The 16,151-nt window shown below is 50.1% G+C and overlaps 1 protein-coding gene across 1 annotated transcript in view; it reads right to left on the reverse strand.

Annotated features, from left to right (window-relative positions):
- LOC138517048 (uncharacterized) overlaps positions 1–16,151 on the reverse strand; it is a 341,761-nt gene that overhangs the window by 182,503 nt on the left and 143,107 nt on the right. Inside the window, exon 11 of the mRNA XM_069632564.1 lies at positions 7,359–7,391. Coding sequence (XP_069488665.1) covers positions 7,359–7,391 — 33 coding nt within the window. The remainder of the gene's footprint in view (positions 1–7,358; positions 7,392–16,151) is intronic.

The following is a 16,151-nucleotide window of genomic DNA, read 5'->3' on the forward strand; positions in this document are numbered from 1 at the left end:
AGGACCTCTGCCGGCATTGAGTTCCAGAGGGTTGGGGCATGACATGAGGACAGCTTGTGTGTCTTATAGAACGGTCCCTCTGCCGGCATTGAGTTCCAGAGGGTTGGAGCATGACAAGAGAAGGACAGCTTGTGTGTTTTATAGAACGGGACCTCTGCCGGCATTGAGTTCCAGAGGGTTGGGGCATGACAGGAGAATGACAGCTTGTGTGTCTTATAGAACGGGGCCTCTGCCGGCATTGAGTTCCAGAGGGTTGGGGCATGGCAGGAGAAGGACAGCTTGTGTGTCTTAGAATGGGACCTCTGCCGGCATTGAGTTCCAGAGGGTTGGAGCAAAACAGGAGAAGGACAGCTTGTGTGTCTTATAGAATGGGACCTCTGCCGACATTCAGTTCCAGAGGGTTGGGGCATAACATGAGGACAGCTTGTGTGTCTTATAGAACGGGCCCTCTGCCGGCAATGAGTTCCAGAGGGTTGGAGCAAAACAGGAGAAGGACAGCTTGTGTGTCTTATAGAATGGGACCTCTGCCGACATTCAGTTCCAGAGGGTTGGGGCATAACATGAGGACAGCTTGTGTGTCTTATAGAACGGGCCCTCTGCCGGCAATGAGTTCCAGAGGGTTGGGGCATGACAGGAGAAGGACAGCTTGTGTGTCTTATAGAACGGGACCTTTGCCGGCATTGAGTTCCAGAGGGTTGGAGCATGACAGGAGAAGGACAGCTTGTGTGTTTTATAGAACGGGACCTCTGCCGGCATTGAGTTCCAGAGGGTTGGGGCAAGACAGGAGAAGGACAGCTTGTGTGTCTTATAGAACGGGACCTCTGCCGGCATTGAGTTCCAGAGGGTTGGGGCAAGACAGGAGAAGGACAGCTTGTGTGTCTTATAGAACGGGACCTCTGCCGGCATTGAGTTCCAGAGGGTTGGAGCATGACAGGAGAAGGACAGCTTGTGTGTTTTATAGAACGGGACCTCTGCCGGCATTGAGTTCCAGAGGGTTGGGGTAACACAGGAGAAGGACAGCTTGTGTGTCTTTTAGAACGGGCCTCTGCCGGCACTGAGTTCCAGAGGGTTGGGATGACAGGAGAAGGACAGCTTGTCTGTTTTATAGAACGGGACCTCTGCCGGCACTGAGTTACAGAGGGTTGGGGCATGACAGGAGAAGGACAGCTTGTGTGTCTTATAGAATGGGACCTCTGCCGGCATTGAGTTCTAGAGGGTTGGAGCATGACAGAAGAAGGACAGCTTGTGTGTTTTATAGAACAGGACCTCTGCCGGCATTGAGTTCCAGAGGGTTGGGGCATGACAGGAGAAGGACAGCTTGTGTGTTTTATAGAACGGGACCTCTGCCGGCATTGAGTTCCAGAGGGTTGGGGCATGACAGGAGAATGACAGCTTGTGTGTCTTTTATAACGGGGCCTCTGCCGGCATAGAGTTCCAGAGGGTTGGAGCAAGACAGGAGAAGGACAGCTTGTGTGTCTTATAGAACGGGACCTCTGCCGGCATTCAGTTCCAGAGGGTTGGAGCAAGACAGGAGAAGGACAGCTTGTGTGTCTTATAGAGCGGCATTCAGTTCCAGAGGGTTGGGGCATGACATGAGGACAGCTTGTGTGTCTTATAGAACGGGCCCTCTGCCGGCATTGAGTTCCAGAGGGTTGGAGCATGACAAGAGAAGGACAGCTTGTGTGTTTTATAGAACGGGACCTCTGCCGGCATTGAGTTCCAGAGGGTTGGGGCATGACAGGAGAATGACAGCTTGTGTGTCTTAGAGAACGGGGCCTCTGCCGGCATTGAGTTCCATAGGGATGGGGCATGGCAGGAGAAGGACAGCTTGTGTGTCTTATAGAACAGGACCTCTGCCAGCATTGAGTTCCAGAGGGTTGGGGCATGACATGAGGACAGCTTGTGTGTCTTATAGAACGGGCCCTCTGCCGGCATTGAGTTCCAGAGGGTTGGAGCATGACAAGAGAAGGACAGCTTGTGTGTTTTATAGAACGGGACCTCTGCCGGCATTGAGTTCCAGAGGGTTGGGGCATGACAGGAGAATGACAGTTTGTGTGTCTTATAGAACAGGGCCTCTGCCGGCATTGAGTTCCAGAGGGTTGGGGCATGGCAGGAGAAGGACAGCTTGTGTGTCTTAGAACGGGACCTCTGCCGGCATTGAGTTCCAAAAGGTTGGGGATGACAGGAGAAGGACAGCTTGTGTGTCTTATAGAACAGGACCTCTGCCGGCATTGAGTTCCAGAGGACAGCTTGTGTGTCTTATAGAACGGGCCCTCTGCCGGCATTGAGTTCCAGAGGGTTGGAGCATGACAAGAGAAGGACAGCTTGTGTGTTTTATAGAACGGGACCTCTGCCGGCATTGAGTTCCAGAGGGTTGGGGCATGACAGGAGAATGACAGCTTGTGTGTCTTATAGAACGAGGCCTCTGCCGGCATTGAGTTCCAGAGGGTTTGGGCATGGCAGGAGAAGGACAGCTTGTGTGTCTTAGAACGGGACCTCTGCCGGCATTGAGTTCCAAAGGGTTGGGGATGACAGGAGAAGGACAGCTTGTGTGTCTTATAGAACAGGACCTCTGCCGGCATTGAGTTCCAGAGGGTTGGGGCATGACATGAGGACAGCTTGTGTGTCTTATAGAACGGGCCCTCTGCCGGCATTGAGTTCCAGAGGGTTGGAGCATGACCAGAGAAGGACAGCTTGTGTGTTTTATAGAACGGGACCTCTGCCGGCATTGAGTTCCAGAGGGTTGGGGCATGACAGGAGAATGACAGCTTGTGTGTCTTATAGAACGGGGCCTCTGCCGGCATTGAGTTCCAGAGGGTTAGAGCATGACTGTAGAAGGGCAGCTTGTGTGTCTTAATAAACGGGACCTCTGCTGGCACTGAGTTCCAGGGTGTTGGAGCATGACAGGAGAAGGACAGCTTGTGTGTCTTATAGAACGGGACCTCTGCCGGCATTGAGTTCCAGAGGGTTGGGGCATGACATGAGGACAGCTTGTGTGTCTTATAGAACGGGCCCTTTGCCAGCATTGAGTTCCAGAGGGTTGGGGCATGACAGGAGAATGACAGCTTGTGTGTCTTGTAGAACGAGGCCTCTGCCGGCATTGAGTTCCAGAGGGTTGGGACATGACAGGAGAGTGACAGCTTGTGTGTCTTATAGAACGGGACCTCTGCTGGCATTGAGTTCCAGAGGGTTGGAGCATGACAGGAGAAGGACAGCTTGTGTGTTTTATAGAACGGGACCTCTGCCGGCATTGAGTTCCAGAGGGTTGGGGCAAGACAGGAGAAGGACCGCTTGAGTGTCTTATAGAACGGGACTTCTGCCGGCATTGAGTTCCAGACGGTTGGGGCAAGACAGGAGAAGGACAGCTTGTGTGTCTTATAGAACGGGACCTCTGCCGGCATTGAGTTCCAGAGGGTTGGGGCATGACATGAGGACAGCTTGTGTGTCTTATAGAACGGGCCCTCTGCCAGCATTGAGTTCCAGAGGGTTGGGGCATGACAGGAGAATGACAGCTTGTGTGTCTTGTAGAACGAGGCCTCTGCCGGCATTGAGTTCCAGAGGGTTGGAGCATGACAGGAGAAGGACAGTTTGTGTGTCTTATAGAACGGGACCTCTGCTGGCATTGAGTTCCGGAGGGTTGGAGCATGACAGGAGAAGGACAGTTTGTGTGTCTTATAGAACGGGACCTCTGCCGGCATTGAGTTCCAGAGGGTTGGCGCATGACAGGAGAAGGACAGTTTGTGTGTCTTATAGAACGGGACCTCTGCCGGCATTGAGTTCCAGAGGGTTGGAGCATGACAGGAGAAGGACAGTTTATGTGTCTTATAGAACAGGACCTCTGCCGGCATTGAGTTCCAGAGGGTTGGCGCATGACAGGAGAAGGACAGCTTGTGTGTCCAATAGAACGGGACCTCTGCCGGCATTGAGTTCCAGAGGGTTGGGGATGACAGGAGAAGGACAGCTTGTGTGTCTTATAGAACAGGACCACTGCTGGCACTGAGTTCCAGAGGGTTGGAGCATGACAGGAGAAGGACAGTTTGTGTGTCGTATAGAGCAGGACCTCTGCCGGCATTGAGTTCCAGAGGGTTGGTCCAAGACAGGAGAAGGACAGCTTGTGTGTCTTATAGAACGGGACCTCTGCCGGCATTGAGTTCCAGAGGGTTAGAGCATGACTGTAGAATGGCAGCTTGTGTGTCTTATAGAACGGGACCTCTGCCGGCATTAAGTTCCAGAGGGTTAGAGCATGACTGTAGAAGGGCAGCTTGTGTGTCTTAATAAACGGGACCTCTGCTGGCACTGAGTTCCAGAGTGTTGGAGCATGACAGGAGAAGGACAGCTTGTGTGTCTTATAGAACGGGACCTCTGCCGGTATTGAGTTCCAGAGGGTTGGGGCATGACAGGAGAAGGACAGCCTGTGTGTCTTATAGAACGGGACGTCTGCTGGCACTGAGTTCCATAGGGTTGGGGCATGACAGGAGAAGGACAGTTTGTGTGTCGTATAGAGCAGGACCTCTGCCGGCATTGAGTTCCAGAGGGTTGGTCAGAGACAGGAGAAGGACAGCTTGTGTGTCTTATAGAACGGGACCTCTGCCGGCATTGAGTTCCAGAGGGTTAGAGCATGACTGTAGAAGGGCAGCTTGTGTGTCTTATAGAACGGGACCTCTGCCGGCATTGAGTTCCAGAGGGTTAGAGCATGACTGTAGAAGGGCAGCTTGTGTGTCTTAATAAACGGGACCTCTGCTGGCACTGAGTTCCAGAGTGTTGGAGCATGACAGGAGAAGGACAGCTTGTGTGTCTTATAGAACGGGACCTCTGCCGGTATTGAGTTCCAGAGGGTTGGGGCATGACAGGAGAAGGACAGCCTGTGTGTCTTATAGAACGGGACGTCTGCTGGCACTGAGTTCCATAGGGTTGGGGCATGACAGGAGAAGGGCAGCTTGTGTGTCTTATAGAACGGGACCTCTGCCGGCATTGAGTTCCAGAGGGTTTGGGATGACAGGAGAAGGACCGCTTGAGTGTCTTATAGAACGGGACCTCTGCCGGCATTGAGTTCCAGAGGGTTGGAGCATGACAGGAGAAGGACAGCTTGTGTGTCTTATAGAACGGGACCTCTGCCAGCACTGAGTTCCAGAGGGCTGGCGCATGACAGGAGAATGACAGCCTGTGTGTCTTATAGAACGGGACCTCTGCCGGCATTGAGTTCCAGAGGGTTGGGGATGACAGGAGAAGGACCGCTTGAGTGTCTTATAGAACGGGACCTCGGCCGGCATTGAGTTCCAGAGGGTTGGAGCATGACAGGAGAAGGACCGCTTGAGTGTCTTATAGAACGGGACCTCTGCCGGCAATGAGTTCCAGAGGGTTGGAGCAAGACAGGAGAAGGACAGCTTGTGTGTCTTATAGAACGGGACCTCCGCCAGCACTGAGTTCCAGAGGGTTGGAGCATGACAGGAGAATGACAGCTTGTGTGTCTTATAGAACGGGACCTCTGCTGGCATTGAGTTCCAGAGGGTTGGGCATGACAGGAGAATGACAGCTTGTGTGTCTTATAGAACGGGACCTCTGCCGGCACTGAGTTACAGAGGGTTGGGGCAAGACAGGAGAAGGACAGCTTGTGTGTCTTATAGAATGGGACCTCTGCCGGCATTGAGTTCCAGAGGGTTGGAGCATGACAGAAGAAGGACAGCTTGTGTGTTTTATAGAACGGGACCTCTGCCGGCATTGAGTTCCAGAGGGTTGGGGCATGACAGGAGAAGGACAGCTTGTGTGTCTTATAGAACGGGACCTCTGCCGGCATTGAGTTCCAGAGGGTTGGAGCATGACAGGAGAAGGAGAGCTTGTGTGTCTTATAGAACGGGACCTCTGCCGGCATTGAGTTCCAGTATCATGTAACATGATGAATTAGAGCCATGTTAAGAACTAATATTGGTTTCTGTATCAATTGATCTTGTACTATAGAATGTGTGAGGTTTAATTTAACTTTCAACTATTAAATAATTATAAATAGAGTCTCACCATTGAATGTAGAACCGGTCCATACTTGTATCTACAACCAGTCCCTGACTAGTGAAACTAGAACACGTCCCTAGTAGGAGGGAACGAACTTGACTGGTTAATGCAGAACTATGGCAGGATTTCATGGTAACCGGCTTGCCAGAGCTTAACCTGCATCCCAGCTGTGGTGGAAATGGCCCCCACCATCTTGACTGTGGCAGGTTTTGTGGCTGAAAATAGTGCTTTACGAAAAGGAAGGCTCTAGAGAGAGTTGGGTATCTGTCTTTATTACATGAGTACTGCCCCCGATAACCTGCCAGGAATACTACTGGCTAGCAATACTGTCACGTGCCTAACCCTAGAGGATCTAGAAACCAATACCGTTTAGCCTTGTGTGAACGATTAACATTTGATGTCATCAATACCTTCCTTTACACACTTTTATAACTAAAACAACAGGCCTTTGTACTGACAATATATATCCCTGATGAGCTCATACAAAGAAACACACACAATGCTATCACTCATGTGTTTAGCATGTATGTATATTTACTCACATATAGTGGTAACGTGACCATTAACCTTGTGAAATCTAAAGAGCACAGATAATCAACAATGTGTATAACTATCCAACATATGGCACAGTAAAACTGAAACCTAAACCTACAGTAGTGCAGTCAGGACGGACAGCCTAGTAGACCAGTTATGTCATTCCAAACACTATAAACCCATAAAATGGAAAAGGGCTCACAAAGCACATCAAAAGCCGATGGCTTCTAAAGGCAGTGGCATCTTAAACACATTCAATGCTATGTTTAGAAAACTCAGATGTAAACAGCTGAGATCCACCTGCTGGATTTCTCGGTTGCACCCACTGGTGCATGTCTGGATCCTCTTATGCTGGCCGGTGAACTGCAAGGAGGAATTGGGGCTTTGATATGTGCTTTGAGAAGGTGTACTACAGCACACCAAGCCAAGTGTTCACCTCTGCAGCAGAGAAATCCATCAAAAATACATTGTAACCCATATTGTCTATCCCAAATACTGAAAAAGAAAACTATGCGAAAAAGTTAAAACAGGCTAATTTCAGCCCAGGAAATATAGGAACAGGACCTAACTAAATACCCTGCAGGGGAATGTTGAACCAGTCCATGCTGCGGGTGAAAGGACCGAAATAAATACCCTGCCAGGGGAATGTTGAACCAGTCCATGCAAATGTTGAACCAGTCCATGCTGCGGGTGAAAGGACCTAGCTGGATGAACAAGGGATCCTTTCCGTGTTTTGGAAACATGGCACAATAAACAGAAAGAAAGCTTTCAGATGTGTAGCCCATAGCATTCAGCACATATGAAGAATTGGTCCATACCTTTATACGATTGGTTATCAATGGCCTCACTCTCTGTGGAGACAAAATAAAAGATTTGTGAGGCAATGCCCTCGCACACACACTACCTCACACTGTGAGGCAATGCCCTCGCGCACACACTACCTCACACTGTGAGGCAATGCCCTCGCACACACACTACCTTCCACTGTGAGGCAATGCCCTTGCTCACACACTACCTCACACTCTTACTCTTTGTAACACAGGTGTACAATTGACCTCTTATAAATAATCCAACACACTCACAGAACAATCTGGAAAACCTTGTACTACAAAGTGTTGACAATAAGTCAATGGTCCTGGCAGTGGTAAGATACAGTAACCTTTGAACTGCATCTCCTGACATTTCCCACAACACAGTGTTATCTGATATACATCTGCAACAGAGGAGAAGCAGCACCCTGTAACTCTGTGCAGCACCCTGTAACTCTGTGCATCACCCTGTAACTCTGTGCAGCACCCTGTAACTCTGTGCAGCACCCTGTAACTCTGTGCTGACTTGGGGAGAAGCAGCGCCCTGTAACTCTGTGCAGGACCCTGTAACTCTGTGCAGCACCCTGTAACTCTGTGCAGTACCCTGTAACTCTGTGCTGACTTGGGGAAAAGCAGAGCCCTGTAACTCTGTGCTGACTTGGGGAGAAGCAGCACCCTGTAACTCTGTGCTGACTTGGGGAGAAGCAGCGCCCTGTAACTCTGTGCAGCACCCTGTAACTCTGTGCAGCACCCTGTAACTCTGTGCAGTACCCTGTAACTCTGTGCTGACTTGGGGAGAAGCAGCGCCCTGTAACTCTGTGCAACACCCTGTAACTCTGTGCAGCACCCTGTAACTCTGTGCAGTACCCTGTAACTCTGTGCTGACTTGGGGAAAAGCAGAGCCCTGTAACTCTGTGCTGACTTGGGGAGAAGCAGCACCCTGTAACTCTGTGCTGACTTGGGGAGCAGCAGCACCCTGTAAATCTGTGCAGCACCCTGTAACTCTGCGCAGCACCCTGTAACTCTGTGCTGACTTGGATTGCGCTCAGAAATATTAGTGCCCTTTTGTATTGTTTTTTTATGAATGTGATTTAAATGTGATTGAAAAGTGAATTTGTAAAGGTTTGATTAAATCAAATATAAATTAAAAAAACTTAAAAAAATGTGTGCACTTCCATGCTGTTCTAGCCTGTGGACTTAGGCCCAGAGGGGCCATTTTATGGAGAGCAGGACAAGTTCACTTCCACATTGTGCTATCAAGAGGCCACTTCCCCCGAATGGCCACTATGCAGACAGGCGCACTGCACTTCCACTGGTGGGCAGTCAGAGGATTGCCATTCTACACTGATCTATGATATGGTATGATAAGTTATTTATAACGCGCCTGTACACAAGTGTTTCTAGGCGCAACAAGACAAGGGAGGGAAAAAAGAGGGAGGACAATACAAATCATCTTACTAGGCCTTGTGACATTAAGATTGCGCAAGTGCGGCAGCGCCCAAGTGCAGGGGGGGCGGGGGGAAGTGCCAGGTAGAGGGAGGGGAAGTGCGATCAGGGCAGCGTGGTTCTGGGTAAGTGCAAGGAGGCAGAAGAATGTAGAGGTGACATTTACAACCACTAAGTGTGCGGTGGCCCAGAGGCAGTACAGGGGAGACTGATCATGGAGGAGACTGGTACCCATTATGCGCAGAGGGTAGGCAGACAACCAGTCAGTGCTGCGGACAGGTAGGTGAACAGAGAAGGGTGAGAGAGAAAGCAGAGGAGAACAGGAAGGTCTTGAGCTGCTTCCAGAACTTCAGGTGATCCAGCTCAAGTTTGAGAGGGGCTAGGAGGTCATTCCAGAGGGAGGCACCTGCAGAGAAGAGAGATCTAACCCCCACTTTCTGCCTAGAGACATGTCTAACCCTTAGAGAGTTGGAGGTAGCTAAGCAAAGAGCTTGAGAAGGAAGGTAGTCTGGACCCCGGCCCCAGAAAGGCTTGTGGACGATGCATAGGGTCTTGAACTTGATCCTTGCAGCCACGGGTAGCCAGTGGAGAGATTTCAGTGCTGGAGAGATACGATACCTGGGCTTGAGGCCAGGGATAAGTCTCGCAATCCTGTTCTGGATTAGTTGCAGAGGGAGCAGAGAGTAGAGGAAGGCAGATTGAGAAAGAGTCTTTTGCAGTAGTCCAGCCTAGAGAGAATCAAACCTCTGGAGACAGTAAGATTCTGGGGGAAAGTGAGAAAAGGAAGAATACCTCTGAGGAGGTGCAGCTGATAGTGGGTCTTCTTGGCGACATCCGAGATGAGAGAAGGAGAGAGTGGAGTCGAAGATGACACCAAGGTTTTTTGCCTTACAGGAAGGTGAAGGAAGAAGGGCCAGGGAGGGCAGCCAGAGTGAGAGGGGGAAAGCGGGAGCAGTGGTCCCAATGAGAAGGATCTCCATATTACTGGCATTAAGGCAGAGATCGTTGGCGGCGAACCAATCCTGAATCGTGGAAAGAAAGTCAGGAATCAGTGAGAGAGAAGAGGAGGCTGAGGGGAGCCTGAAAGAAAGCCGAGTGTCATCTGCGTAACACTGAAAGTTAGAGGAGAAGGTGGAGATCAGATGGGCCAAATGGGTCAAGTAGACAAGTCAAGTCAGGGTCAAGTGAGAGGTAAGAGCCTTGGAGGACACCATATGTGGAGAGGAAGGTGGCGGAGAGAAAGGACCCAAGTTGGATCTGGAAGGGCCGGTCCGAGAGGAAGGAGGTTAACCACTCCAGGGTATGATCTGTGATGCCCAGGTTCTTACAGAGTTGAATGATCAGATGGCGTGATTGACTGTGTCAAAGGCAGAGGAAAGGTCCAGGAGGATGAGGACAGATGGAAGGCTGGAGTAAAGATTAGAGAGCAGATCTTCACGGATGTTCAGGAGAGCAGTTTCCGTGCTTCTGGCTGCGCTGAAGCCAAAACTGATGGTCATAGAGACAACCAACAGATTCATTATCGAGAGTAAGCTGGGAGATGGCAAGCTTTTTCAGGAGTTTTCCCATGAAAGGAGTGATAGAGATCAGGCGATAGTTTGCTGGGCAGGTAGGTTCAGCAGAAGGCATTTTAAGGAGGGGGTGCACAAGGGAGTGCTTGAGGGGAGAGGGGAAGGATCCAGTGGCAAAAGACTGATTAATGAAATCAGCCAAGGCTGGAACGAGGGTGTCAATGTGGTCCTTGATGGTTCTAGAGGAGTAGGGGAGCACCTGTTTGGACGACACTTCAATAGATGGGACTTGTCTAGAAACCCTGTTGGGTGCTGTCAGGGAGAAAGAGGAGAAAGCAAGAGGGGAAGGAGAGGCTGCCAAAGGGGGCCTTAGAGAGGATGAGGGGGAGGCAGAGGACAGAGAGGACAGGATGCCATGCGTTTAGTAGTGCAGTGAGCAGCCATAGCCTTATAGAGAGCCTGGGATGCGAGAGGAGGGGTGGAGACTGAGCCATATAGAGAGCCTGGGAGGGAACAGGAGGGGTAGAGCCTGCAGCAGGATTGGCCAGCTCCTTGCAGACTTTAAAGAGTTCGGCCGTGTTGGTAGAGGCCGCAGGGATGGGGGCTTGGATGTGGAGACTCTTCTTGGACAGGACAGAGAGTCTGTATTGCCTTTGGAGCAGGCATCACGCCAGTTTGTCAGAGGATGCGGCAGAAGCCCTCCACTTCTTCTCAGCTGCTCTACACTTGCGTTTCATGGCGCTGAGGTCAGAGTCATACCAAGAGTTGCACTTGGAGGTAGGCGCCAGACGGATTCTCATGGCAGGTGCAAGGATGTCCAGAGTGTTGGAGGTAGAAAGATGCAGGTTAGAGAGGGCTGTGTCAGGGTGAGAGTCAGCCGAAGGAGTAGGAGGAGCAGAGAAAGCAGAGGCAAAGAAGGCATCCACTGGCACACGCTTCATGGGCTGGATAACCGAGAAGGTAGGTGGCAGTGCTGGGGTAGGCCTTGCCTGAGGGACAGAGAGTTTCAGGTGAGCGGAAAGCAGAAAGTGGTCAGTCCAAGAGAGAGGAGTGGTGAGAGGGTCGAATAAGGCCATCCTGTTTTCCCCTGTTTGCGCATGGGTGCGCACACAAAGTTACTATTGCCAACGCTCTGCTGCCCAATGTTTGCAACTATTAATCTGTTGCTGGCCACAGGTATCCTTAATCCATTGATACAACAGATGCACAACCCTGCCGCTCCATGCTTTAAGGTAACTCTGCAACCTGTTAAGGCCCTCCACATGCATAGTGTCTGACACTCGAAGCCCCTCGCACCCCTAGGGGCACCACTGCTCCTTACCTCAATTAATTCAAGCCCACCCACCTAGGCTCTTCTTGTAGCTATTTCGGCCCACCCTGCCCAATTCGAATCTGCCTACTGTTGACTCCACCTGTTTACTATTGTATTAGCCATTGCTGTTTCTAGGCTACCCTACCAACATCGTAGCATATCTATTCACTGTTGATACTTGTCACCATACTCGGCCATCTGCCACCACTACCACCCACTGTCTCTATTACGCACACAATGATGCCCATAGCCACCTGCAAACTCTACAACGCTAACTCCCTGACCACTACCACTCTGCTCACCCTCCTCACCACACTCTCTGTCCTCTCCACTTACACTGCACTCCCCTCTATGCAATTAACACTGCTCAGCCCCGTCCCGGCTCCCCTACAAACTACTACCATGTACACCCTGAACACATCACAACATGCACTCCACCCACATGCTGCCCCTTCCTCTGTACCACCATGCCTCAACACTACGTGCGGACTGAACAGACTCAGAACTCGCACTCTTCCCACAGAATACAGCTCGTAACCCACCCCCACAGCACTTAGAAATGATAGACTAAGCTCACACTCAACCCACAAACACCCCTCCCCCTTCTAGAACACTCTAGCACATGCAAACAATCACACACCAACCACATCAGACCCCACAATACTAGCACACATGCCACACCTAACCCGGACTCCACCACCGCCCTCACCACCAACATAAACACACACACACCACACATCAAATATGCCCTCCTCAATGTACACTCCCTCCCAGCCCATGCACTCGAAATCCACGACCTCTTAATATACAAGAGCATCGACCTACTTGCCCTCACAGAACCGGCCTTACCATCCTCAGACAAGATAGACCAGCTCGAGTGGGTAGCGGAGTAGCCCTCATCTATAAAGAGAGTCTCCCTCTCTGACTGGTCAGTCACCCATCGACTAGCAACTCAGACATCCTATCTGCTAAACTCACTCTGTCCCCCAACAGCACCATCAACATTCATGTGCTATACTGCCCCCCAGGTCTCCCCTTAGACTTTCAAGAACACCTCATCCACTTACTCAGTAACAACATCAAGAGCTCCACCAAGACCCTCCTACTAGGAGACTTTAACCTAGGATTCAATGACACAAAAGATCAACCTGCTGATACCCTCGCCAAGGAACTCTCTGACTTTACACAAAAGGTTTTGAGACCCACACATTCCAAAGCCCGCATCCTAGACTGGATCACTGACCATAACTGCCTCACCTCCATCATCTCCAATACGGCCATGCCATGGACTGATCACAACTGTATTGAATTCACTCTACCCATCTCTAAAAGCTACAAAACTCTCACCCCTGCTACTGCAACTCAAGTGAGAAGTTCCAAGGAGCTCAACGAGGATAACCTGCGCCTTACCTTAATATCCCTGAACTAGCACCCCCCTTTGCCAATGACCCTAACACCCTAGCAGACATCTACAAAGATATTCTCACTAAAGCCATTAACAAAATAGCACCACTTGAATGCAAAAAAGAAAAGAAATCTCTACACACCAACTCCTGGTTCACTGAAGATCTCCAGTTATTGCGCTCTGGCAAAAGAATAGCACTAACAAATTGGCAAAACAATCCAAGTGACAGTGCCAAAAACAATTTCACCTTAACTTCCCACTAATACAAAGCTGCCATCACCATAGCCAAAGCAAACGCTTTTAACACACGCATTTCCAATGCTAAATCGCGCTCAAAGGAAATTTTCACCATTTTCAATGAGCTCATCTCCCCACTGAATACACCAGATGAAATAGTCAAAGATGAAGCCTGGTGCGCTGGCATCCAAGCTGCCATGTTACACAAAATCAATCTCCTCCAAACGAAAATCCAGGACCACTGCAAAGTCCTACCGCTGCATACCGGATCTAAGCCAACCAACTCAACTCCCGCCTCTACCAACTCCACCAAACCCGTCTTCTCTTTCAAGGACATCACTGAATTAGACGTCATGAACCTACTCACAAACCTCAAACCCTCACCATGTAAAGGGGACATATGTCCAGCTAAGCTCATCAAGGAATGCGCAGATCGCTTCGCACCGCTCTGTACGGCTTTCATTAATGCTTCCTCAGAACAGGCATTATCCCAGCCAGCCTCAAAGAGGCTTGGGTCTGCCCCCTACTAAAAAAACGACTCTCGACCCTCTAAAACCAAACAACTACAGACCTATAACAACTGTGCCTTTCCTCCTTAAGTTACTGGACAAAGCGCACATAACCAGATCCAACACTTTCTGGAAACCAACACTATCCTAGGCACTAGGCAATTGGGGTTCAGGAAAGGACACTGCACCGAAACAGCGTTAGTGGATCTAAAGAACCAGATCACCCAAATCATGTACAAAGGCAAACCAGCCCTTCTACTACTCATAGATCTCTCGGCCGCCTTCGATCTGGTTGGCCACAAGACTCTCACATCTCACCTCACACACTCTGCTAACTTCTCCAAAGAAGCAGCTCTTTGGGTCACCTCCTTCCTCGAAGGAAGAGCAATGAAAGTCTTCTCGGACATAGCAAATGCCACACCCACTATCATCCACTGCACAGCACCCACATTATACAACTTGTTCAGGAAGCCTCTCTTCGACAAGCTTGAGTCACTTGATATCGCGTATAGGAACTACGCTGACGATACACAGGTACTCCTACCTCTCTCCGGCTCATACCACACAGATGCCGAGGAGCTTCACACAATTTATTCCACCATCCAGGCCTGGATGGTGGTCAATGGCCTCTGCCTCAATAGGGCTAAAACAGAAATTATGATATTGGGTCAAAAAAACACCCTAGCCAAACTTGATGAACTGTAAACCAACTTCACATTGACAACTCCATTATCCCCGTGTCCACAGCCGTCAAAACATTGGGGGTCTACTTAGACTCCACTCTATCCATGACCAGACAGGTCATTGCAATCAGATCCTCATCTGCGCATACCACCAAACTCATAAACGCCATTAAACCATACCTATCCAAACCTAATTGTCTCTCCATAGCCTGAGCAACCATTGGAGACAAACTAGACTATTGCAATGCCCTACTGGCAGGCACATGCGCAAGAAACTTAAACAGGCTACAAGTCACACAGAGCAATGCACTCTGGGCCACCTTAAGCATCTCTGAAAGGGAGCATATCTCCCACGCCCGGCAATCAGCAAAATGGCTTCCGGTCAAAGAGCGTATCACTCTCAAAACCCTCACCCTTATACACAAATGCCTCACTCTCTCTGCACCATCATACCTATCTGAGACAATTGCCAAATCCTCCTCCACACGTCCCACCAGAACTCAATACACGAACCAAATCCTCGTCCCACGCATCAATAGAGCCAAAGCCGGTGGCCTAGGTTTCCCATACATTTCTGCCAAATACTGGAACGCACTACCCTCAGACATCAGAGCAGAAAACGTGCTCCCTGTCTTTCAAAGAAAACGCAAAACCTCACTCTTTGCCCTGTAAAACATAACCTGCATTAACTGCCACTGTAACTTCTCTGTACATTATTACTTGCCTGTAATTTTCTGTGTATGTATTTGATATGTAACTAAGCTATGTCTTTAACAAGCGCCACGATGCCTCCGGGCTGTTGCGCGCTTTACAAATCCGAATAAAATAAAAAAAATAAAAAATAAAAGGGTTAGAGAGGGGGATGTCTGAGGAGTTCAGAACATCCTAGGTGTGTCCGGCAGAGTGTGTCGGACCAGAGGGTAGAATGGAAAGAGAGAGATAGTCACAGAGATTGCATAAGTGCCCAGAGGATGTATTAGAAGCATCCAGGTGGATGTTGAGGTCTCTGAGGAGAAGAAGTTGAGAGCTAGAGGCAAGGAGAGAAGAGGAGAGGTCAGCCCCCTCTGAGAGAAAGAGGGCAACCTGGCCATGTGCCTGAAGATGGTGGCCACAGTTAGAGAGAGGCCGGGAGAGATAGAGAGCCTGCAGACCAGGCATTCAAAGGAGGAGTAGGTCTGCGTAGGAATGACAAAAGCAGAGAACCACTCCGGAAAGATCAGAGCTACTCGGTTCTGGGCTTGGAGAGGATCTTGTAGCCGTCGGGGAAGAGAGTGTCAAAACCCATGACAGAGCTGGCTGTGATGCATGTTTTGATGAGAGCGAGGATATCCAGGTCAAGTTCTTCCAGGAGGTGGCAGATGTCAGAGGAGTGTTTGACAGCAGAGCGAGAGTTCAGAGTAGCAACGTGGAACTGGTTGCCACATTTGAAAGTCTTCCGGGGTGGAGTACAGGCATGAAGTACACCCAGCGGAAGTGTTACAGAAGCCAGAGGGTGAGCAGATGTTATAGTAGAAGGGGGCAGAGGAGCCAGAGAGGAGGAAGAAGGTGCCAGAGAGGTGGAGAAGGAAGGAGGTGGCAAAGGAGCCCAAGAGGTGCCTGTTGGAGTAGCAGGAGAAGGAAGGAAATTGATAAGACATAAGAGACGCCTATCAAAAAGGAGGAGATTGGGCTGAGGCCCCTGGATCAAGATGGTGCCATC

The sequence above is a fragment of the Ambystoma mexicanum genome, chromosome 6q (genome assembly GCF_040938575.1).
Source record: "Ambystoma mexicanum isolate Mex_15411 chromosome 6q, UKY_AmexF1_1, whole genome shotgun sequence".
NCBI classification, from domain to species: domain Eukaryota; kingdom Metazoa; phylum Chordata; class Amphibia; order Caudata; family Ambystomatidae; genus Ambystoma; species Ambystoma mexicanum.